Source organism: Aulostomus chinensis, chromosome 6 (assembly GCF_037954235.1).
Source record: "Aulostomus chinensis isolate RoL2024-O1b breed Wild chromosome 6, RoL_Achi_v1.0, whole genome shotgun sequence".
NCBI lineage: Eukaryota > Metazoa > Chordata > Actinopteri > Syngnathiformes > Aulostomidae > Aulostomus > Aulostomus chinensis.
The window spans coordinates 9681989-9707067 of NC_141325.1; the positions used below are offsets into that span (position 1 = coordinate 9681989).

The following is a 25079-nucleotide window of genomic DNA, read 5'->3' on the forward strand; positions in this document are numbered from 1 at the left end:
TTCTCTGTGTGTCTTTCTATAATGACATCATTTTGGAACTGATGTAAGGCACTTTATTTTGTCTTACAAATATTTCATCAAATTACCTTCAATATAGATCTATTTCTCTTCACTTTTGGTGCTCTGCCACCAAAAAATGATCTGTTTTCTCCATCTTAGAAGAAAACCAACAATCAATAAGTGTAAATAGATACAATTCACATCTGACATTCCATTTGTAACTAAACAAACTGTAATGAAGTGAGAAGGAACTCAGCAAACCTTACTTTTGAAACTCTGAGGTACAAAACACGTCATTTCAGAATTCATTCTAAACTTTAGTGATGGCAATCCGTCACACAAGTCAATCGGCAATGGCAAGAACAAAAAAACAGTCTGCCATCGTAAATGTGAAAAATCTTGACATCTGTGGTGTGAGTGTAACTTTGGAAACTTACTGCACATTCAGAGGAAACGTTCTTAGTTAGATATTATGATTAGCTATATTTCTGTTATTACCACCACTGTTATTGTTCGTTATTATTAGATATACCAGTCTCTCTCTCTCTCTCTCTGTTCGCCTCTGTTTCTATTATACATCTGACTCTGTCTGTCTCTCTTTTCCCGATCTCTTACATCCCATCCAGTCAAAGCAGATGGCCGCTCACATAATGCCCGGCTCTGCCTGATAAAAGTCAGTTTTATCGTTACTGCTGTCATAGAAGTGCTTCTCTAAACCAATTTAAAGGGTGTGGAGATCTGTTCTATTTATAAAGGGTCATGATCTAACTTGTTCTGATTTGGTGCTGTAAAAATAAAGTCACAGTGACTCTCACAATTTTTTTTTTCATTCTTATGTTTGTATTTTAGAATGAGCACACGTGCTGTGACTGTGAATTATTATCATAATTATCTCAAGTATTCTGGAACACAGAGTTGAGATTTCAACTGTATTTTACAGGAAACGGCGTCCTCCGTGCCCCCTGTGAGGTTTTAACTCTGTTTATGACACTTCTGGCACATGGATGTAGCTTTTCTTGGCAATCTTTAGATTTTTTATTTGATAATCCAAATTGCACACAAAACTACATCAGTTCTACATTTGATACATTATTATTGATGGTGGCAAATTGCCTCACTTGTTCGATGTTTAACTCCATTTTGTAACAAGCTCATTTCCCATCACTTAATGTCCCCCATATCACCATCTGCCCATTTAGCATAATGACTCCAGAAATTATGATAAAAATTACCATCATTTCTTCACCTCTGCTACATAAATTTCGAGACTGGAAGTAAGGAGCTGTATAATTTAAACCTATAAGCTTCCACCAATTTACCATAATGACTACAGTGATGATGATAAAGATTACACTGATTCCTATGACAGATAGAGCTGATATTAAATCAGCCACGACTTGTTTAGATCTTTCAGTCCTCAGTGAAACAATCATGGCGCTCAGGAGGACAATTGAAACAAAATAAAGGAGAGATGAAGAGGGAAGAGAAAGAAGATTATGGATGTAGATGGTGAATGGGTGTTTGGGGAGCAGGACGGGGAATTGGGGAGATTTGGCGAGGTGGAAAGAATGTTGAAAAAGGATGAGAAAGTTGAGGTAGCAGGGAGGAAGGATGGAGGGACTGATTGAGAAACTGTAAGAATTGGCGGTCAGGGACTATGTAAGGTAAAAAGAGATAAAGAAAAGAATGATGGAGGATGGATGCTGAGGATGTGAGGTAGAGGAGAGGAGTTTTGGAGAGCCAGCAAGTAAGTGTGACTTTTAATTTGTATATTCTTTTAATGAATAAAATCTTAAAGTCTCATATGTCCATTTGCCTAAAATGACTCACGTCGCGTTGACTCGAGTGCATTACTGAAGTCAAAACCATCAAATAAAGACAAATCAAACATCATGAGGATTTGAGAGGATTTAGGGACACAAGCAGAGTATTCAGAATTTATCAATGAGAGCTATGGCTCCTTTCCAGCTCGTAAAAGCCACTTTTTAAAAAAATAAAAATAAATAAAAACATAATAGGGTCTTCGCCTGAAGTACCTTCAGGCTCAGGCCCTAATAATAATTTTATCAATATCAGAAACATGGTGAAACAAAGATGTGAAGTTAAGAAAAGAGGATGGACAGGAAAAATCAAGTGCTGAAGAATGACAAATATAAGAAGTTGCGAGGATAATGAAGGGAGGAACAAGAAAAAGTAGAAAAGGCCTGTGAGACAGATGGCAGAGAGAGAGAGATTCATGGATAGATCGGTGCAAGTGACAAGGTAAACAACACACAGAAAGCTTTGGAAGGAATGCAGCAGAGAGTAATGGTGAGCGACCACGGTCCTTGTCCTTTTATCTCCTTTCCTCTTTCATTCATCTATCCACATCTCTCTCTCCCCCTTCTCTCCCTCTCTGCTGCAGCTGTTGTCAAGCCACTGTCCTCAAAAGCATGCAAGTAGAAGCACGAAGATGTGTCTAAAGATTTGGAAGTTTATTAGAGAGTCTAGATGGGAAAGATGTTTAAACAGTGTATGTCAATGAGGCCAAAGCTGCATAATTAATCAAGATATTATTGAAAACATCATAAAGCGAAGCAATATCCAAATGACAGGACCTGCACTCGTTTGATTGAGGTTAAATGTCAACTTCTGTATTCTGGTGCTACAGTCTTACAAAGCTGAATGTCATAGCGCCTAATATAACGAACATCCTTTGATTTACAACACAATTACTATGTTTTCCTCAATACAATCCACAGTGTGTATCATCTAGTGCCACCTAGTGGCTGCAGGATATTTGCTCCACAGTGCATGTATTCGTCTAATCCTTCAAGGAAACGCCAGAATAGTATCCCGAGTTTAAAAGTCTTCCTTCAGAGGTATCTGCTGTCCGAGGTTTCTCGTTTTAATATTTTCTTAATGAAAATGAAATGCAAAAAATGACTGTTCCCACTAAAAAATTATACCCCTGTATCGGTTAAACAATTGGGGTATTTTTTCGCAGATGATTTTGCCACACAATGACCCTCGCCGCCTATCACTGTGTAAGTGGGTGTGGGTGTATTGTCGGTGCACTCTCCAAATGGAGAGGCCTCTCTATCACCTGTTTACCCTCTCAAATCACAGTCGACAAGAGATCTGTAGGCAGCAGTGTGAGTGCGTGGGTGTATGTCTGCTTGTCTCACTGTGTGTTTGTGTCAGTGTCACAGTTCTTTGAGGACCTCCTGCCAACCAGCCATTGGTCAGGGAGTTGCCAAGGTTACCATGCTGGGTGGCCCAGCTGTGTTCCGTGACAGATCTCTGTGTCTGTGATTCCGCTCTCTGTCTCTGTCTCTGTCTCTGTCTCTGTCTCTGTCTCTCTCTCTCTCTCTCTCTCTCTCTCTCTCTCTCTGTCCATCTTATCGAGTTTTTATGAACAAAGCATTCAGGTCTCAAGGTTGTCAAAAGCTACGCACATGACTTGCATCTCTTACGATACCCACGAGGGACATGCAGAGAGTATTATGTATGAATCTGTTGAGGCAGCAACAAAAACAGTTGTGGATACATACATCTGAATATCTGCTGCATCCAACTGAGGTTTTTCTCTAATATTTGTAGCAATAACATAATCAAGAAGACACAGAAATATCTTCATTATGATAGCAGTTAGTACCACTTGTGAATGTATGCTCTGTCACTTCTTTCTGCAGAATGACAAGCAAACACCCTTTAAAATGCTGGTTTTCTAAATGGAGTTTGGTTTCTGGAATGCAGTTAAGATCTTCTCCATCAGTCTCATCTGTGAATCCTCCGCATGTCCTCATAAATTCTACTGTAATTCATAGCTGCAGCCATGATGTTGCAATGACAGTCAGCTGGCCACTTCCACAAATATGTAAACCAGTATGACTGGTTCCCATGATGCTATGATAAAATAATAAATAAATGAAAACACAAATTATTTGACAGAGAATACACAATAATTAAAATATATTAAGGAATATATTCATCAAAGTTTCTAATCAGTTTAACATGTATCAATTCTAAAGTGACTCAGTGATGAGACATGGCTGAGTTGTCGTTTGTGGGAGTTGGATGGATACCAGTGGTTGAAATTTCCATGATTGTGCACTGCAGTTGTAAGCACACATTTAGCATCTTGAATATAGTTTACTATTAAGAATTTTTAGTTAACAGAAGGCCAACATAAACTCCCGCCAGTCAGACGTACTCTGCTGCATCTGAATCTTCTGTAGCACTACAAGTTTTGTTAGAATACCTTCAAACAGGTCTATTTCTGAAGTGTCACAAAGTCTTGAGCAGTGCATGGAGGTGAACTAGCTACTACCACTCACGCATTATCCCTCCCACTTTTCATCCCTTGTGTGTGGGCTTGATTTGTTTTCAATGTCAGGGCTGATGGTCGGGTATTTTGGTGTCTGAGACAGTGAGATGACATTGTGCTGTAAGAGAGGGGTTGGCGCAAGACTGCTTTCATTCGATTTTTAAAAAATTAATATCATACTCGTGTTTGTCATGGATTTTATCGGATTAGGATGAAATGTATGTAAAGGCTGATTTGATAGGTATCGGTTACTGTGCGTGACAACTGCAATATCCTCTTTAATAACCAAGCCTCTGCTAAAACCACAAAATGCCATTTGTGGCTGCTGGGCTCTCTTATTTTCTGTTTTCTAGTGGTGCAAATCACTCTGACAGGAAAAAGAGAAAGCTCTTTTCCTGCAGAGTCTGATAGCTCATTAGGATTCAACACTACAAACCCAAACAGCAAACATATTTTCCTGCTGTTACAATTCCCTGCGTGTGTGATGACAGTGTTTCTGTGTTGTGACTCAGATTCAAGGACAGCAGATAAAATGAGGAATACAGAATGGGGGAGGTTTTACTCTCCATATTAAAGAAAGGGGATGGAAAGTATCAAATGACATATTTGAAATGAAAGAATGATGGCTGTTACATAACAAAATGGAGAGACAATGATTTTGGCCCTCGGTAGCTATCACAATCGCCATATGTTAACTCAGTGTGCTAATATTAAAACTATTTTAGAGGTAATGCAGAAAACTGACTTTGGTACTGTATGGAATCATATGATAGTTAATCCAGCAGATTAAATTTTGTCATTTGCCACTTATTTTGCTTCCTGTGTCAGACTTCGAGCTGTATCTGAGTACTTCTTAGTTCTGGCTAAGCTAAAATCCAGTGGAATTTTGGCCGCAGAATATTTATAGCAGATAGCAGAGAGAAGGGATGTCTCTGTAGAAAATGGCAAACATCTTTATGAAATACAAATAGATGCTGCTGTAATGAAATAGAGTCAGTTGTTACTGTCACACTTTCGCGGCCCCCATCTTTTATTCTCAGGGGAAAATCCTCCTTCACTCCTGCTGCTGCAGAAGCTAGCTTGTTAGCTCTGTAACTGCAAGTTGATGTCCTGTTGTGAAAACTTCAATTTAAAAAGAATAATGCAGAAAACATACTTTGGTACTATATGACATTGTGTGATCATTTATACAGCAAATTTATTTTGTTGTTTACAATTTTTTTTTTTAGCAATTTCTGTGTCTGACTAACAGCCCAAGCGGAGTAACAAGCTGCTTGTTTGCTCTGGCTAAGCTGTACTATGATGGAACTAAGACTTCATAGTATGTACACCAGATGAACAGCAGAGAAATATGGTGTCTTTATGGTCAATTACTACCTTTTTTGTGAACTACAGATAGATGCTGCTGCGTCAAATTGGGTATATTGTTAGTTTGTTGGTGGTTCCCATCTATCACCTCTCCTGCTCCTGCATTAGCTAGCTTGCTAGCTACGTAGCTACAAATTTGGAAGCTGATGTGTGTATCTTTAGCAACAAAATTAATGAGATATATTGTCATATATGTAGCTTAGACATTTAAGTATAATGTGTAGAGATGTGGTCTGCCAAGGCAACATTAAATTTCTGCTGTCACATGTAAAATAGTTGCTAGTAGATGATGTTCTTTCACATTAAACCATAGCTGGAACTTTAACTTACTTTGATGTATGGCTATTGTCCTAGAATCAGTCAGAGAGGAATCATCCTCTGCGAGTCGCAGTCAGGGATTTGATTAAAAACTCTGACTACTTACTAATGTGGCTAAAGTCAAAGATGTAATAAGATACAAGAGGATGTAAGGAAATAAATGAAAATAGTGTGATTGTGTATGACTGCGTTTCTGTACTGATTTTCAGTTTGTTGTAGTTACCACTCGGAGCCCACCAGGGGTCACCCTCGAGTTTTTCTTTTGCATGTCCGCTGCAGGAGAATAGAGCCCGGAGAATAGAGGCTACGACGGATGAGAGAATTTGCAAGGAGTACACGTGTAATGCAAGCGGGAACTGCGGCAGTTACCACAACGAGCTAAAGTAGCAGGCTAACATCGGTGAGCCGAAAAAATGGCTGTTACACGGAGCTACAGAGATGGAGAACGTAAGGAGGAGCAAGTGGCCCACATTCAGTGGTTGTGCAAATGCACCGCTCGCAAATTCTCCGCGCGCAAGAATATATATATATATATATATATATATATATATTTATATATGCAACACATAGACTTAGTGGGTGACAGGTGTCCAGCCGATGATACGATACGGTTCACTTATGCTACGCAGCCAATCATAGCATTGACAGTGCTTGGATATGTGCCCTGCTCATTCGGTCTGTGGCACCGTGGAGGTTAGCTGGCTAGCAACAGTGCGGCAGATGAGAAAGGCATCGGCATCTGGGGAACTAGAAATGCTCTACAGCGACACCAGCGGCTGGCAGACCTAACTGCTCTTCCTGCTCACTGTGGGACTCAGGGGATTTGAATGGGGCTTAATGTATCATACTCGGGGCTGAAAAATCGATATTCTCTGAGGAAACAAAATATTGCTATATATTGCAGAATCGATAAAGTTGCTCAGCCCTAGTTACAATAGACATCGAATAATTACTATCTATTCTTTAGGGCCTGAGCCTGAAGGTACTTCGGGGTGAAGACCCTATTATGTTTGCTCGTTTCCATCTGTTTTCTTCTTGTACTATGTATGTTAATTAAGTCTGATTCTATATCTGATCTGTGTGTCAATGCAGGGAAGGCTCAAGAAGTTGTCTAACACCTACACAATCTTGTTTTCCCCTTTTCCTCAATCTGTCTTTTTCTCGCTCTGTCTGCCTCTCCGTGTCTGTTTTTCTCTCATGTCCTTATGGTAATATTTTTCTAATAATTACAACAGCCAACAAACGAAAAAGTGAACGTCAACATATGAAAAGCATATAATTGACTGTTTTATTGCTAGTGTGAAGGGGCTGTCATGGACTCAACTTTTTATGGACATGCATTACTTACATATGGAATACCTGACAGCAGAAACCTCTCTGTTTGGTTTTGGTTTTTCTCAGTGGATGAGTTGTTCACCAGCCTGCAGCCATTGTGAGATATTAGAACATCAGAAATTGGGGAATTATAATAGTTCTTCTGGGATTTACTAAATCCATCATGCTTGTTCTTATGATTTTTTTTTTTTTTTTTGTAAAAACGGGTCTCTGATTACCGAGAGAAAATGACAAAAAAGGAAGCAAGAGACAAGCAAAAAAAATGTAGGGAGAGAATTATTACTAATTGTTCATCTAAATATTTTACAAAAAGTGTCTTTCAGTCATTCTAAATTAAATTCATTTGTTAGATGTGATGTTATTTTTATTTGTGCCTTCTTGATAACGAACCCTTTTCCTCCAAAAGCTCTAGTTACTAAAGTCACTGCAGCCCAGCGTTGAGCATGTGATTGGGTATGAGTGTTAAAAGCTCTAACTGTTCAGTTACAATCAACAGTGTGTTCGCAGACTTTCTGAAACACGTTTCCATTTCAAGCTCCTGTGGTTGAACAGGGTTGTTGTCGATCCCTTGACGGTGATTTTGCGCAGCATTTTTTGCAATTTTAGTTGGGTAATTAAAAGGTGTGTGAATTGAATATGTATATTTAAAAAGTAATCTGAACTACTGAAACAAAGCCATGAGAATGAAATTAGGCTCCTTGTTTTTTATGTTATAACTTGTCATTGTCAGGAAATCTTAATTGAAGAAATATGTCATCATTGATGGGGAGAAGTAAAAAGTGGCTTATTGGTTGTAAAGGAAAAACTGGAAACTCAAAATGAATTAGACTGAATAATGAATAGAAAAAGACACAACCATATTTAAATCAGTACTAATCTCAGGGATTTACAAATGTAGGACCATACTCTGTCTACTGTGCTCCGAGTTGCTGAGCAAACAAAACTATGCAAGCTGTGCTGCTATGGAAACCAAACATGGTCAATATTCATACAGGATTTAAGAAGGTGGTTTTTTGTTTTTTGAAAATGAGAAAGTATTTTTGATGAAGGGAAGCAGCTGAATGTGTGGAAATAACAACATCAACGCAGCAGAGGTGTCATGTCGGGTGAGACACTCGGGAGGCCTTGATTTTTACAGGCAGCGTAGCAACTGCATGTACAAAAGCTTCTGTTTCTTAGTAAAGCAATGTATCAATGATGTAGCTGATGTGGCGTTGAAGCAGCTTGTTTGTAGAATGCAAGCAAGCCGTTTCTATGCTCTCGACGATGAAGAGTTGACAGACCCTGCAGGCTTATTGGGTTCGCTTCCCTTTATCTTACATATAATGGAAAAATCTAGACAGATTTTAAGTTCTGCAAACTTTTATCCACAGTGGAAACCAGATTCCAAACTCTGGATACATTCATGGACTCCTGTTGGCTGTTACTGCTCCCCGCCGTTGTATCCAGTCTGTTGGCTCCCTCCTAGGAAGGTGCTCACTCAACTTCTTGAACTGCGTGACAAAGTCTGAGCTATTTTTTGTGGACTCCCAGTGTGAACTGTCAGATCAGTTTTGTCTGACTCTAGCAAGTTGTGTGAGTCAGTGTATTTAGCTGACATTTTCAGCTACTTAAATGGACTCAATCTATCCCTCCGAGGAAAATCAGAGGCCATGATTCATGCCCACAGCGAGACAGAAGTTACAATAAAGAAGCTCTGGGACAGAAGGGAGTGGTTCAGAACAGCTACAAGTCCTTTGATAATGTGTGCACTCAGAAACCTAGAAGAGGCAAAACTTTAATCTGAGTCCCCGGTAGGGGGGCTGGTCAGCCTCATGGAGTTATCTTGCAGTAATACTTTGAAACTGATTTTAACTGACGTGCAATTTGAACTTTTCCGGATGCAAATTTCCTCTGAACATCCTGATCTGTTTAACAAGACATTGATGTTTCTGTCACCGTTAGCGAGCACTTACGTGAGTCAAGCTGGATTTTCAACACTTAGGGCTTTTAAAGACAAACTAAAGGAATAAATAGATGTTGGGCCTGATCTCTGCTAGAGCTGGCATCCTTTCAGACAGACATCAAGACTTTGACAGCTGCTTTGCAACCGCATCACCCATCTCTTTAGGTGAACTGTCAGATTGTGCAATGTGACAGCCCTCGATGTGCGATTCATATGCAGTGTATCAATAGACAGCGTTTGATCTCGCAGAGACAATGTTGTGTCAATTTATGGACGTGGATGTGTTTTTAGCAAAACACTTCAAACATTAGGCCCCAAAGCTGTGATGGATTGTAATTATAATGCATATTTTTGTATGTAGGATGTAAACGCCTCGGGTTGTATAGTCTAGATAGGCAGGCATGCTGTTTTATTGTCCATATGTTTTTAATTTGCATTATAATTTCTAATATCTAGGCTACAATTGTTATTAATATACATATATTCCAGAGACGTACACCCAGTGCTAAATTTTGCACATTAATGGATCAATATTGACTTAATAGAAATAAGACAGTCATTTTTAGCCTGTGGTGAACATTCCTCTGTCTGAAATGTCAAAAATTGTAGCAGGTATACCAGGTGTCCCCCACCCCTCACCCCCACAACTTACTTTATGAAAGCCCAAATCTAACTCTGAAATCAGAGGAGCTAAATAAATATATTAATATGTGTGTAAGTTCGACATACACAGATAGTCATCATTACGGCATGTGTAAGTCTGAAGGAGATTAACTACACTAAGATTTGCTTAGGGAAATAAAGGGGGAAAACACAAAAGTAATTAAGGCAAAAGAAACAGAAAGAACAAAGTTGCTCAAGTTAGACATATTAATCAAATGCCCCCGCAGAAAAAGAGAACATAAAACACTTTTAAAACACATTTGTCACCTGCCTGCTCTGCTTCCCTAAAGCTTGCAATTAGATAACATCTTAATTTACAAGATAAGAAGAAACATGGAGGATGAATCACTGCAAATCCCTTTTGTTTTGAGAAGGAACAAGGGGAGGGGATTTTTCAAAAGAAAAACATACGATTGCATTGTTTTGTTATATTTTTCCTGCCGTCTTTTGTTTTGACTACTCTCGTACAGCCTCAAGGAAATCCTCTTTTTTCTCTTCTCAATCTCCTGCCCTTCCCTCACCCTTTCCCCACTTTACTTTTCATTCTTTCGGGTAATCTTCCTTCTATTCTCTCTCCTCTCTTATGTATTTTTTGTTCTCCTTAGCTTCCTACCATCCTCTTTCCTTCTCGTCTCTTTGGCTCCCGGCCACTGTCAAGGTGTTTCTACATCCATCTTTCCCTTTTTCTCTCCAGTTTCTCTCTCTCTCTCTCTCTCTCTCTCTCTCCACCATCCTCTCATTTTCACATGGCTCGCTGGGCAGCCATGCTCTGCGTCTTTATCTCTGTCTGTAGGAGAGAAAGCGGCCCAGTGCCAGCAACTAATGGACTTTTGGAAAACACAGACAGACATGCATCACAGGCTGGAGAACCAGGGAGGAAGGATTTGGAGTGAAGCCGAAGGGAGAGTGGTCTCAGAGTGAGATAGAGGACGACATACAAGGGAAAGAGTGGCAGTAAAGGAAAAGTTAAAGTCAAAGGCTCTAGTAAAGCAACAGAAGGACAGAAACGTAAAGAACCTAAAGAAACCTGGGAGTTGCAATCAATCATGAGCTGCAGTCAATAATGAGATCTGTAACCTATTCTTTCTTGTTTAAAGATCCAGCGCGGGACAACGCATACTACCTCCTCATTGTCATTTTAGAGCAGTTGATGTGCATAAAAATAAATATTTTTGTACTCAAGAGTGGGTGGAAGGAAATGCATCTGAAGGTTTATGAGGCGCTAAAGGTTGAACATTCCAAAACTGAAATGAACTTCATATATTTAAAAAAAGTAAAATTTGACAAAAAGCTACGAAGCCCTGCAACCCAAGCAACCATACATGTCTATAGGGACTAAATTAACTCATAATAATTATTATTATTATCGTGAAAACATCAACTCTGTGATTGACGTGTCAATGCATCAATTTTTATCAGTGGGGATGTTTGCAGGGTGGCACGGTGGTGCAGTGGTCAGCACTGTCGCCTCACAGCAAGAAGGTTCCAGGTTCGAGCCCCGGCTCCATCACAGGATCTTTCTGTGTGGAGTCTGCATGTTCTCCCTGTTCCTGTGTGGGTTCTCTCTGGTACTCCAGCTTCCTCCCACAGGCCAAAGACATCAAGAGGGGATGAGGCTGATTGATACTCTAAATTGACCGTAGGTGTGGCTGTGAGTGTGAATGGTTGTCTGTCTCTATGTGTTGGCCCTGTGATGGACTGGTGACCTGTCCAGGGTGAACCCCGCCTCTCACTTCAAAGCTGCTGGGATAGGCTCCTGCCCCTCAGTGACTCTTAACAGATTGAAGAAAACGTGATTTTGTTGGTTTATGTTGCAAATCTTACTTTGGTTACGAGCTCATGCAACTCAATGATTGACACTGTTGATACAAGTCGACAAAATTGTTTTTTTTTTCTGGAGGGTGTCTGGTCTTGGTCTCACTCTGGGATGGGAGAGAATAGTTGGGTATTAAAATTCAAGAAGTATAGGTACAGCTCTGTGGCACAGACCTTGCTCCTTCATTTGATCTTTTTAATATACTTCAAAGTACACATTGTGAACTTTGCTCAAATATCTACAATAATCTGCCTTCCAACGACAACAAAAAAGTCTCATGAAAAGATGGTAGATACATGGGTGTGCAGTAGAATCATGATTTCTTAAGCAGGTAGAAGAAAGCATTGGTATGGGTACAGGTGCACTGTTCCCACACAGTATCTACAGTATAATCCAGTACTGAGTCATGACCTCTGTGGGGAAATGAAGACTGAGTACCAGGGCCATTCATAAAGGCATGCACACACACACACACACACACACACACACACACACACGAGAACTCTTCAGAGTATAGTTAGAGCAGACGTCACTTCCAAACTCTGCTTGTCATGTGGCTAGTTCCTATACCTTCGATCACAGACTCATTATAGTCTCACAGTAGAGCTGCGGACCCCATCTAACAGCAACACATGCATCTTTAAGGGTACCCACGGTCTGGAAAGGCAGATCGTTGACCATGTAGTGAAGGTTTTTAACATTCAGCTCACATCTAAATTGAGCTTCCTGGTTTTTGTGAACCCTGATAAAATGAATTCTGGGCGATGTCGAGTTGAAACTTTCTGTTAGATTTGACTGGTGATGGTCTTGTCTGACCAAAGGCTGTTGGATTCGAGTCATGAGCAGCATTCCAGAAGATGCAATAAAATGTAGTCAAATTGACAAGGACAGATGGAATCATGTCATCCTAATGTTTTCACGTGGCTGTAAACCGAATCTGTTGCCATTTTAATTATTCTGTGATTTTAAATAACTCTCCTTTCACAAAATCTATAGAAACGTCATCACGAAATAGAATGGTTGGTTTTGTTCAGGGGAAATTGTTTGGATTCAAATTAGCACTTTTTGAAAAGACTAAATATTTTGGTGTGTTTTAGTTACTACATCTTTAAGGTGTGTTCACACTATATTGGTATAACTGAGTCAAATATATTTATATACAGAGTCAATGCAAAGGTTTGATGGCACGTTTCAAACAGTGCAATGGACACGAGGAAAGCATCCAACTTTTGTGGCAAATCTTTGTGGTTCTTTGCCACAAAAGCTCATCAGCATTTAGAATTCTCCCCTCTTTGAGATGTAAAATTGATACTAAATGTGGTTGAAAGGATTTACGGTTAAAACTGTTAAACATTTGGTGGTGCAAGGATTTCCTAATGTGAGGTTGTAGTCATTGCAGAGACCTTGAGCACTGACTACAGCCAGCATGACTTGTCTCTCACTAAGCTGGTGTGCATCGCACAGCTACATGTGATCACCAGTCAGCTTTAATGAACCTCTTTCAAAAATAACCTTTTGTTGGAAACTCATTTTAAATTGATGGTGACTTTAGATAACTCTATACTTGATGAACATGTTTTTCTTTTTTCAGAAATATGAGGTCCTTCAAGGTTAAGCTAACGTAGCATGCGTCGTCACTCGCTAGCAGCAGTGATGGGGAGGTCGGTGCTCACAGAACATGGCCGACAACAGTTTATTGAGGGCTCTTGTCACTAGTACGTTGTACAGATGTGGCCAAGATAATATAGGGATAGATAGATAGATATTTGAAGAGGACAGAAATGAAGAAGACCAAAGCAATAGAAAAGGTGTTACTAGTTGTTAGCCTTGGTATTTGAAACATTAACTCATTTGGATTTCTGATGTTTTGGGTTGGTGGCACGGTGGTGCAGTGGTCAGCACTGTCTCCTTACAGCAAGAAGGTTTGGGTTCGAGTCCCGGCTCGTGCACGAGGTCTTTCTGTGTGGAGTCTCCATGTTCTCCCTGTTCCTGTGTGGGTCCTCTCTGGTACTCCAGCTTCCTCCCACAGTCCAAAGACATCAAGAGAGGATGAGGCTGATTGATACTCTAAATTGACTGTAGGTGTGACTGTGAGTGTGAATGGTTGTCTGTCTCTATGTGTTGGCCCTGTGATGGACTGGCGACCTGTCCAGGGTGAACCCCGCCTCTCTCTCGAAGGCTGCTGGGATAGGCTCCAGCCCCCCCGCAACCCTCAACAGGATAAGTGGTAGAAAATGGATGGATGGCTGTTTTTTTTTTTTGTTTTGTTTTTTAAATTAGAGAGTATATTGAGGACATCACTTACTACCTTTTTCTTGTCATCCAGAAAAGGATAATTACACATCTCTTCACTTATTTAAGAAAAAGACAGACCATCAGATTTAATTCTGGCTTCAAAGGCAGTGAAGTACATCATTAAATCAAAGTAATGGGGCCATGAGAAACTTCCATGTGCCAGCAGTATGCCATTTAATGAAGCACCATGTTTGGATATGTCTCCAAGAAACAGCCAACTTCTTTTGGAAGGTTATTTCTTGACAGTATCTGTGCCCCGCTATTCACAACCTTCAAGTTTGCTTTGATGTGCGATCGATTCGGGTCGGTCTGTTATCATCCAGGGATGACATTCATTCGTTGCTCTTGGAAAACTTCACAGTGCAACATCCACCTTGCTTTTCTGCTTCAGTTGTCCTCCTCCAAACAATAAATGCTGTTTGCACATCTCACAGCTGAATGACTTCAATCCAGCTGTGATTTGCTGCAAGGTCTCCCACGGTGATTTGCTGTACCTGTGAATTGTAACCCTCTCAAGCAGAAGAGGGGTAAATTATTGTCCATCTTTATTGAAACGTTTTAATTCATTATGTCTGGAGAACGGCTACAGCGATAGGTCAGATGTGCTTCTTGATCAAGAATAGACGCATATATTCTCTGTGTTATTTGGTTAAACCAAAAGGTTTGTCATTAAGACTTCATAATAATAGTAATAATGACAATAATTTAAAGCAAAGGTATTTGCCCCTGAGTCATAGTTACAAAACTTATCTGGATCTGTTAAAATCCAGTAATTATACAGACAAATAGATGGTCTTTGATTTACTACATTTACCTAAACAAAGAAATTTGAATTGACCACAGCAAAAGACTCAGGGATTAATACATGTGACTCTCGGTTTATAGTAGTTGATGATAATTTCTCCTTACAGTAAAACAAGCAGCATCACTTTCTGTAGCTATGCTGATGATACACTGCTTAATGTGGCTATCTGCTGCATCTGCATCACAACCCACCGGCTTGCGATTGGAAACCCTGGCACCTGAAATATGGATCATGTCTATAATGGTAGTCATGCCAGTTAATGAGTTTTCTAAATGTGTTTCTTGCAAAATTAAAAATTGCAGTACAGTACACTACATAATGCTTGATAAAGGTCCCATGCTTTGGTTTTTAAATAGACTTTTCCTACTTGTAGAGGTTACGAAGTGCAAGGGGCACTTTCTGGGTTTAGCAGTTTTTAGTCTTTTGGATATTTTCTTTTTTTCAAATTCCATGATGATTAACGTCACAGTTATAATCAGTGCATGGAGGAAAGTCATCCATGTCTAGGGTTATGACGGTCAGACTTGCTGGTGCTATGTTGCTGGGCAACTGGACACAAAGAGGTCAGGTGTCCAGGTCGTGGATGAACCCTTCACACACTTCAATCCGTGTGAGCGAGAACTGATTAAGAAAAACGAACCCACACAAAACACACAAAAATGAATGATTCATACCTTGCAGAGGCAAGCAAATGTAACACATGACTTTATTATGAAAAATGCAGTTGAACAAAGGGAAGATGAAAGGGAAACAGAGAGAATTAATAATTTTTCTGCCAGATCCTATTAAGGGTGGCATCTTAGTTTTGGCTCACTGATCCGTCTCGGATGATCCGTCTCTCCAACATCTGTCTCCAATTACTCCTCACTTCCACTATCACATCTCTCATCAGCTTAACGGGGTCTGAGCAAAGATTTGCATACGGCATGGCAATAGGCGATTATTTTTTTTTCTAGTTCTTCTTGAAGAAACAAAGAAGACTAATGACAGCTGAGGGTAATTAAACAACAAAGAAAACAAAGAGAGGGAAGGGACTGAAGAAGTTGTCATATTGTATCCCCGGGGATGGAGGCGACTGTTGCCACGAGAGCCAACAGTCGGACAGAACGCCTCATGAGGAATTGATGCCACCTGCGTACTAGACTGTCATCTTCAGAGATTTAGCTATTTGGAAATTAGAAGTTGATCTGGAGAGAATGACAAGCGATTATGAATGGTGGGTGTCTTAAAATAGCAGCGCATTTGTGCGTTAGTTCCTGTAGTTACTGTCAAATTACCTCAATTACACCCCAATTAGAGATCACAATTGGACAGTACTTAAGCAGTGAAAGGTATAAATGCACCAAAGTCACTCGGGGTTGGTCAGGGGTACATTGTGAACATGCTGAACCAAAATATAACTTCGTCTTCAATCCAAATGCAAACCAGGCTGCGTTGATGAGCAACTCAGCTTCAGGGATGACCGCCATCTTTTTATTCTTTCTGTCTATATTTGTTATATTTTTTTCCCCCTTTTGGGCCCGTGCCAACAGAGATTATACTGGCAGAGAGAAAAATCTGAGAGCATCTAGAGTGCAGCAGAATGTTCAACTCATGCAGAAGCCTGGTACCAGCAAGAGATTGGAGATTGGCAAAAAAAAAAATTAATATGGGCAAGCTGACACAATATATAGAAAATTACCTGTTATTCCCAATGCTCCTTGAACACATTGTCCTCATAGATTACAAGAGAAACTATCCTGCAACATCTCCCTCCTATATTGATGCGGTATGATGCATGCAGAAGGGAGGTGCCATCTCTCCCGTCTGTGCCTTGATTGATTTGCCTGCGCCTTATCTTATCTATATTCAAATCTTCGCATATATGCAGGAAGCCAGCCCGTGCAGACTGGAGGGAATATTTGACAAGGGATCAACCCCTCATTGTGTTAGTCTCTGATCCATCAAATGAGGGTCAAACAAAGGCAGCACAGGACACGCAGGATGCAAGTTAAATAGACAGAGTGACCAAGTTGAGAGAGGGCGATAGGTTAAGGATATTTTTAAAGATAAAGACACTTGTTTGTCGATGTGTGGTTGTGTATTTATGTCGAGGCGGCGTCAGCGAGAGGAAGAGGGGCTGTATTTTTTTGATAAATTGGAAGAAGCTGGAGTTAGCTGGTTCTTGTGGCCTGAGATGTAAAGATATTAGAACTAGATGTGAGTTTGTCTCTGGGCAGTGGCAGCTAGCTAGCGCTCTCTCTCTCTCTCTCTCTCTCTCTCTCTCTCTCTCTCTCTCTCTCTCTCTCTCTCTCTCTCTCTCTGTCTCTCTGTCTTTCTGACTCATGTGCCAACTTCTCTCCTTTTTTCTCAAAATCAAACAAATCAAAGCCAAAGAAGAATGATGCAAGAAAACATGCAGACGAAGGCAGTGAGTGGAGGCAGTTAAGACCTGTAGCAATTATGTGTGCAGAGATGCAGACGTGATAGAAGATGAATGGTAGAAAGATGGAGGATGAAGTATAAAATATATCATCTACTAAGAGTCAACCGTCAATCTTGTAACTATGGCTGAAGATATTCCCAGCAGTTGAAACCATGGGGGTACAAGATCAGAAGATACTCCTTGGATGTTTTAATGTCATTTTTCGTTGGGGTGTGAGGTTTGTCACAATTTTGGTTATGGACATCAACTCTTTACCTGCCACTGACAAAATCTGTTATTACTGTCAGTAGAGGGTGTGATGGAGCACGTTGTGACTGAATAGTGTGTGTTTAGATCCAAAATCAAGCAAACAAGAAGCTCTGGAAGGCTCCATAAGACGGATCGATGTTGTGGTCCTCTAGGGAGTCGGTGGTGCTGTGCTAGGCTGACTTAGGAGCACTTAAGTCAGGCAGAGGAGGCGGATGGATGCGCAGGTTGTCTAGGGAGGGCTTCTAACCCCACCAGGCCAATTACTTTTGTTTATATTTTACAGTACACAATTGAAAAAGTATATGGGAGTGAGAAAAATAAATACATTTTAAATTTTGTACTTGAAACCTGATTATTTTACTAAAAGAAGTGTTTCTTGTTTGTTTTTTTGTTGTCTGAAAATGGCAATTCTTCACAAAATCAAGCCTCATTCAAATGTTTATAAGCTGATAACTTTTTTAATGCTTGAAAGAGTTAATGAGTAGAAAAACATTCCCTACTTCAGAATTATGTTTATAATATATGGATATTAGTTTGTTGACAGAGTGGAGCAAGATGAGGACCCTTTTTTTGCATACCAGCTTTTCTAGAAGGGATGTTCTAGGGGATGTTTTAATGTGAGCATTGTAAAAATTTGAATATAATTAGGTATAATTAGGTTAGAAAGTTAGGAAGGCCCCAGAACACTCCTGGGGTGTATTTCTGTAGGCTGCTCCCTCCCCCTGCAGAAGGCTGCTTAAGCTTCTGTTTGTAAATGTTAGTTTTGTCAGCCTAGATAAAGTTGATTCATGGACCTGAAGTTGTTGAGCGGTTCTTTTTCAAAGTAAGAGATAGGGGAGGAGAGAGAAAAAGGCCAAGTGAGACAGCCCGAGGGGTGGGGGGGTGTAGTTTGAAGTTTCAGCATGGCTAGACTCTGAAGCCAAACTGTTTGAACCACAGATAAAGAAGAAGAACTCCTTGAAACTGCCTAGACACATATTGGTTCTGTTGTATTATTTGAAACATCACTCACTCTGAGGTGTACAGTCAAGTATCAGCAACCTCCTCTCAGTTGGACAATCCTCAAAGTTTCTTTTCACACTTTTCTCCATCTGGCTGTTCAACGGAAAGGAAGCCTGACCTAAATTGTGAAAGTTTTCCAGTTAGGGACTTTGGTAAATCACCCTGTTGATTCAAATTCATTTCTCACATTAGCGTGGCTCAGAGGTAGAGTGGCCATCTAGCAACCGAAGGGTCGCTGGTTCGATCCTCATGTCCTCTGGTGACCATGTTGAAGTGTCCCTGTGCAAGACACTGAGCCCCTAATTGCTTGTGATGGCCCTGCGACAGACTGGCGACCCATCCAGGGTGAACCCTGCTTCTCGCCCGATGGATGGATATAAATTGGGGAGTGTCATTTTATATTCTTACGGTTACATTTGGGTTATATTATGGAAGCAACGGTTCATTACTGATCATCTTTCTTCTTTTTCCTGTGCCACATATTAATACATACATTTTTGAATTTATATGTGTGCGTGTGTGTGTGTGTGTATAAAGTACATCTATTTATGGTTGTTGCTTTTTTGTTTTTTTTATTTCCAACTAGTTGAACTGATATACTGTGTCTGTATCTCTTGATCACTCAATGTTTGTTTCTTTTTCCTGTTGGTCCCATTATTCCATTCAACGCAGCTGTGAGTGAATGATTATGTTCACTTGTACGAGCTGCCGACGTCAAGCAGAGGGCCGTGACATGCTGATACTCTGATCAACTGCAGTGTCGTACATTCAGTCTAAAATGAACAGACACAGCGTGCAATCGCTGCGGAGGGAATGAATAATTATACTTTGGACTTAACTATTCCAAAGTTCCTATTCCTTTTCCATCTGATGCTGATAGCTTCAGCTCATGGTTCAGTGGCGTTATGGCTTCTTTAAATGAGCTCCAACATCACAAAAGCAATTTAAAACCTGATAAACAAGACACCTAGAACATACACAAGGAAAACAGGAGCAAAATTCAATTCATTTTCCCTCCTGCCCTGCAAAAAACAGGGATGGAAAATTCAAATGTGGAGTGATAGAATAAAGAGGATGGAGAGGAGAGACGTTGAGATGACTTCAATTTAGTTATTATGGATCTTACTGGGTTGTCCACATTCATGAGAGACAAAAACAAGGTCCAATGCAGTGATTAGGATTCATAGGATGATGGCGTTTCTGTGTGTGCATGTGTCTATGCACTGTTTGTGTGTGTTTCTGAGGAAACAAGTTGAAAGAGTTGACACTGAACAGAAGTAGAAGTGTCTACTTATGCAGGGCGTGTGTGTTTGTGAGACGGAGGAGGTCTGCTAGGGATATTTTTGCGATGCAGAAGTCGGAGTTGAGTGATTGGAGCTGGATGTTGCTACCATAAATGCATAATCTAATCTCAACACACAGACGTTTTTGAAGCAATTTAATACCTCAAGACGGAACACGTCGAGTTAAGAGTTCACTTGAGGTCTGCAAATACAACCTCAGCTATGAAAGAGTTGAGGGAAGAAGCACTGCTCAAACACACCTGTGAATGAAAGTGCGGAAAGGCTTCCAAGATGCTTTGGAAGCCCAATAAGTTCATACAAATATAAACTGAAAGCATTTGATTAAAAAAAAGTCATGATGATACCAGCTAATATGTGTTTTACTGCATTTGCCGTCAATTTTTGCAGCTTGATGCGCAGAGGTCGTGCCAAGTCAACACTCAACAAACTTGGTCGAAAAGCTTTACAATTATTCGTGATTTGTTTATGAGTGAGGAGTTCACACGAGGTCTGCAACTCAACCACAACAGTTGCTCTTGTGAAAGTGTTAAAAAGTTCTGGAGATGCTATCTAAGGCTACAGCGAGAGTGCAGTAACTCGGCGTGTAGCACATATAGAATGAGAAGTTATATGATTAAAAAAAGAAATGGGAGAGATTTTTTGGATTTTGGATTTGTGGATTGAGGCTGCTGTATCCAGAGAGAAGAAATCTGAAGTCCTGTATAAATTGGAACGTATCAGGAAAAGCGAGGATGAGAATATATTCTTGTGCTTTGTGTCTGTGATGGTTTTCATGCCAGCTTGTTCTCCATCTAGTGCCCCTTTTCCATTTAAAACCTCCTTCGGTAAATCCCTAATTCATGATCAGGACAAAACATGTGCGCTTTTGCCTATTTGTCTGCTGCGGTGATGCTAATTTTAAAAGATGCAAAAACATCCTCACAAGCAGCAAAATCCCTCCTGGGATTGCTGAGGCTGGTGGTTTCCTCTTCACCCAAGTCTGACATTTACCCCTACATCTTCTGATTATTTTCGTTTTTTTAACTCATATAAACTGCGTTTTTGAGATACGCACACATCTTGACCTGCCTTCAACGGCACATGCTGTTATCGCGTCATAATATACCAACATATTTGAATAGTCATGACCTTTTGAACGACCTCAGAATTTGAACATCAGCATTTGAATAGCCTCAGCAACTTCCTCTTACATTTGCATGTTTCTGTGTAATGTATTGATTTATCTGTCTGTCTTGTTTGTTACTCCTTTTTGTGTTGGTTATAGTTGCTATCAAAATAAGGTCCTGACTCACACCAAGTACAAAAAAAAGTGAGCATTTTTAGTACAAAACAAAAACACGCCAGCAAGCAGCATATATTATTACTAATAGGATTCCTTGTATTTTAATCAGGTTCAGTGGAAGAAGCAGGTTTCCTTTTATTGCAGCTGAATCTTTTATCTGTGTGCAGAACACAACAGGTGGACCGGAATATTCTTTTAAGTGCCTTCGTCGTGGCATTTCGGAGGCTCAATCGTAGGGTATCAAAGGTGCGTGTAAACAGTTTAACCTTAGTAACACCTTAATTGGCTATATGGCCCATTGCCAGGTTACTCTTTACATCCAAATGCAGCCCGTGAAGCATACAAAGCCTTCTTGCCTGGATAATCCCACTGAGTCTTTAGTCAGCCGCCGCCGAGCTCATCCATCTTGTATGCTAGTGACCTCACATTTTTCCATGGGGACAGATAGATGATTTTAGCTCTCTCCCCTTTTTCCTCGACTACTCCCAAACACCAGATACTGTAATACACTTGTTTGTTGATAAGTGTAAAAGATGAACTAATATAACCCCCCCCCCCAAAAAAAGGCAGCAAATGTTGAGTCCTGAAAAGATAAAGAGAATAGTTAATGCGCTTCCTCGTGACTCTCATGAGCGTCTTAATTAATCACCTGATAAAATCGGAGGTAACACGGCCGTCTACATGCCACTTTCTGATCTATGGCGCTCCCCACGGTTGCAACTTTGGCTGCAGTAATTAATTAAAGTCAAGCGGGTGTTAAACCAATGGTTGGAGTTCCTCTTCTGGTACATGGACTCAAACGCTACTCAAATGCAAGACAAAAGCATCGACAGGCTCGAACATTTTCTGTGTGTAATTCCTCTTGTTTGATAATGCTGTGTGTTATGTAACCTTGCTATAATTGTAGTCGGGCTGATTTTCAAATTGAATTTGAACTGTAAATAGACGCACAGCGCTTTAAAAGCTCTCTTTAAGATTTAACAGGAGCAGTTTCAAAAAGATAAAACTTCTGGGGAATGAAGGGGATTTATTAAAAGGAGTTTACTTACACCAGTTGTTGATCACCTGAACTTACCAAGACAAACTTCTCTGTTTTATACGTCAAATGGGATCAGATTAAAAACCGGACACAAAGTTCACTTATTCACTATCATTTATATGAATAAATTATTCCAGATGTGTTGATAGATGTCATTGTCCTTTGGAGATCAGAATTCATGGCAAATCATTTAGAAATATAGCTCTTGGTGGTGTACTTGTAGGGTCACTTTTTGTTCCGCTGCGAGAGATTTAACTTTCTGACTTGATATTATGATATTAGAACTGTGCTCATGAGATTAGAGGAGCTTTCGTTGTGATTCCAGCGTGGCTGACACCAGAGGCCCCACATACTGTGCACAATGATTCTTTTCAGCCTTTTTCAATCAATTTAAGTGAGGGGGGGGGGGGGGGGGAAGTGCCCCTAATGTTCAATTCTAAACTGTTGAAGCTGATTTTTTTTTTTTTTTTTGTAAATTTCCTGCGTACAAAGCCCATAATCTTTCCAATTCAAAAGCAATAATGAACAGCCATGAAGTGATTCTTCAAAGTAATAAAGTGCTTTTCCAGTCTTTTTAAGGTTGTGGGGAACAGAATAAATCTTTCTGATGCCCTGCAGTGAGTTATTACTCGCACATGCGCACGCACACATCCTCATATCCCACAACACACATGCACTCCACAGGAGTACAGACTGTGAAATTGCCCAATCAGAGGGTATTGTCAATTCTCAGACATTAGTCATCACACATAGGCCAACAAAGGTGATACACACACATACTCACACACTCACGCACACACACAGTGAAGACGGAGAGGCCTGAATGTTTCACAAAGCTCCAAATTTAATGACACACCAAATCTTAAATATAGGGAGAAAAATGTAATGTACAATTTGTGAAATATTAGAAGTGGTCTACTTTTCTTGTTACAGTAAAAATAAACATTTGGAATGATAACATGAGACGATGCAGTAGTAGCAGGTAGATTTTTTTTTTTTTTTTAATTCTCACCTTGAGCCACTCTGCGGTACATTTTTTCTCAGGCAAAAGCTACAAGAACACATTCACCACACTCCTTTCAGTTTGCTCACGCATACAAAACAAGGAGATGAATATAAAAATATAGAATATATTTAGTATACTCACACAGGGTGCAATAAAAAAGCCAAAAAAGCCATTAACACTTGTGCATTTAAAGTCAAGAGGGAATGATAAACAGCGAAGGCAATGCGCCAATTAAATTTGCCATCTTAGAAGAAGAAAATAACCTTGCTGATATACTAGACATGTTGGCATCCAGGAATAAAGAAGTCCTTGTAGACTGTCTCTGTACTGGAGGGCTTGTTTTGAATTTATTCTGCAATGATCCATCAGATCCACAAGCACATTAAGGTTAGAATATATCCTCAGTATAGCCATTAGCTGAGAAAAATATAAGATAATTGCTCTTTCTCCTCCTCCTCTTCCTCCTCCGCTTCCTCCTTCCTCTTGATGTTTCATGAAAAATATTCTTAAAGTTGCAGCTTTTCCAAACATTTCTTCCCATCAATTTTAATTGTGTTGATCATAGATCACATGGAAAAGGCCTTAGTCAGAAAATGCTGCTGAATATCCCTTGTCTGGATTTAAGCAATTGTGCACTTTTTGCTAACTGTGTGAAAATTTTTGTTTTGTTTTGTTTCAGGTGAAGAACAGCCACTTTGGCTTTGTGTGGGATACAGCAGTTCTGGAGTATTTTGCTAATAAAGAAGAAGATTGTTCCTTCTACACTGTCAGCAGTAACGCACCAGACCGTGGATATGGCATCGCCATGCAGGATGGAAGCCCCTACAGAGACATTTTCTCCCAGAGGTAGAATCATAACTGTAACTACCAGTCAAAAGCCATGTAAAGATATTATTTAAATGCACATTGACGCACCCGCACTTTTAATCCTGTATTCCTCTCAAATGATAATATCACAAGGAAAATAAATACTTTGGTTTTGGATTCATTCATATTATCAACTGCAGAAGAGTTCAGGCTAGATTTTATCACCACTTCAATGTAGTTTGAGCAAGAAAAATGTCCACCACCATAAAATTTGCTCCTCTACAGTGCTTGAAAATCTGCTATGTAGGTCAGACACCAAGTAAATAGCAGATTAAGCCTGTTCTTCTACCTCCAAAAACAAGAAATGTGCCATTAAGCAAGTGTAGCTAGGTTTTTGGAGCTCACATTGAGGTTAACCACTGCCTGACAACCATCCTGAAAATGTGACCTCGCAAATGAGTCAGCACATAATGTGTCTGTTTTAATTTGTATTGTGGAGCACGTTTGTAGTTTCTGTGGTTGCAGGGTCATGAAGATCAAGAGAATAACCTACTTGTTTTCATTCATCGTCTATGAGTTTCTTGTGACCGTAAGGAAATATTTCTGCGTTTATGCATATGCTCTGTCTCCGTCATCCGTCGCTCAACTCGTCTCGGTGTCTATGCTTATTTTTGCATATATTTTTAATAACATGGTACAATTTCAACCACGTTGCAAGATTGGTACTTCAATCATGTAAGTTAAAGGTTTCTTTTTGCTGGGTTTTTTTTCCGTTAGGGCCGCTTATGGATCGGTTGGATTTTAGTAGACGGTCATGTTTTGGTTATTCATGATCCAGCTGCTCGGGAGCCTTTCAAGAGTAGGGAAATAATTCACATCTAACGCCTTCATTTAACTAGTTTTATTATTTAAAATATATACCATTCTTATTTTATGCGTTAGATATGTTTCTGGTAAGAAAATCAAACATTTCTATAGTAATTGGCAAAAACAATCTATTAGCTTTACTGTGTGCGTGTGCGTGCGTGCGTGTGTGTGTGTGTGTGTGTGTGTGTGTGTGTGTGTCTTACTCTGTCTTTTACAAGCTTCATGTCTAGTCAAGCGTAGTGCT

General features: G+C 40.0%; 1 protein-coding gene across 3 annotated transcripts in view; it reads left to right on the forward strand.

Annotated features, from left to right (window-relative positions):
- Positions 1 to 25079, forward strand: part of grid2 (glutamate receptor, ionotropic, delta 2) — a 506248-nt gene that overhangs the window by 453884 nt on the left and 27285 nt on the right. For all 3 annotated transcript variants that reach the window (XR_015116476.1, XM_086206352.1, XM_086206353.1), the window contains one exon: positions 23841 to 24007. Coding sequence is in view for 2 of the 3 variants with exons in the window: in XM_086206352.1 (XP_086062478.1) it covers positions 23841 to 24007 (167 nt within the window). In the remaining variant the exon portion in view is untranslated. The remainder of the gene's footprint in view (positions 1 to 23840; positions 24008 to 25079) is intronic.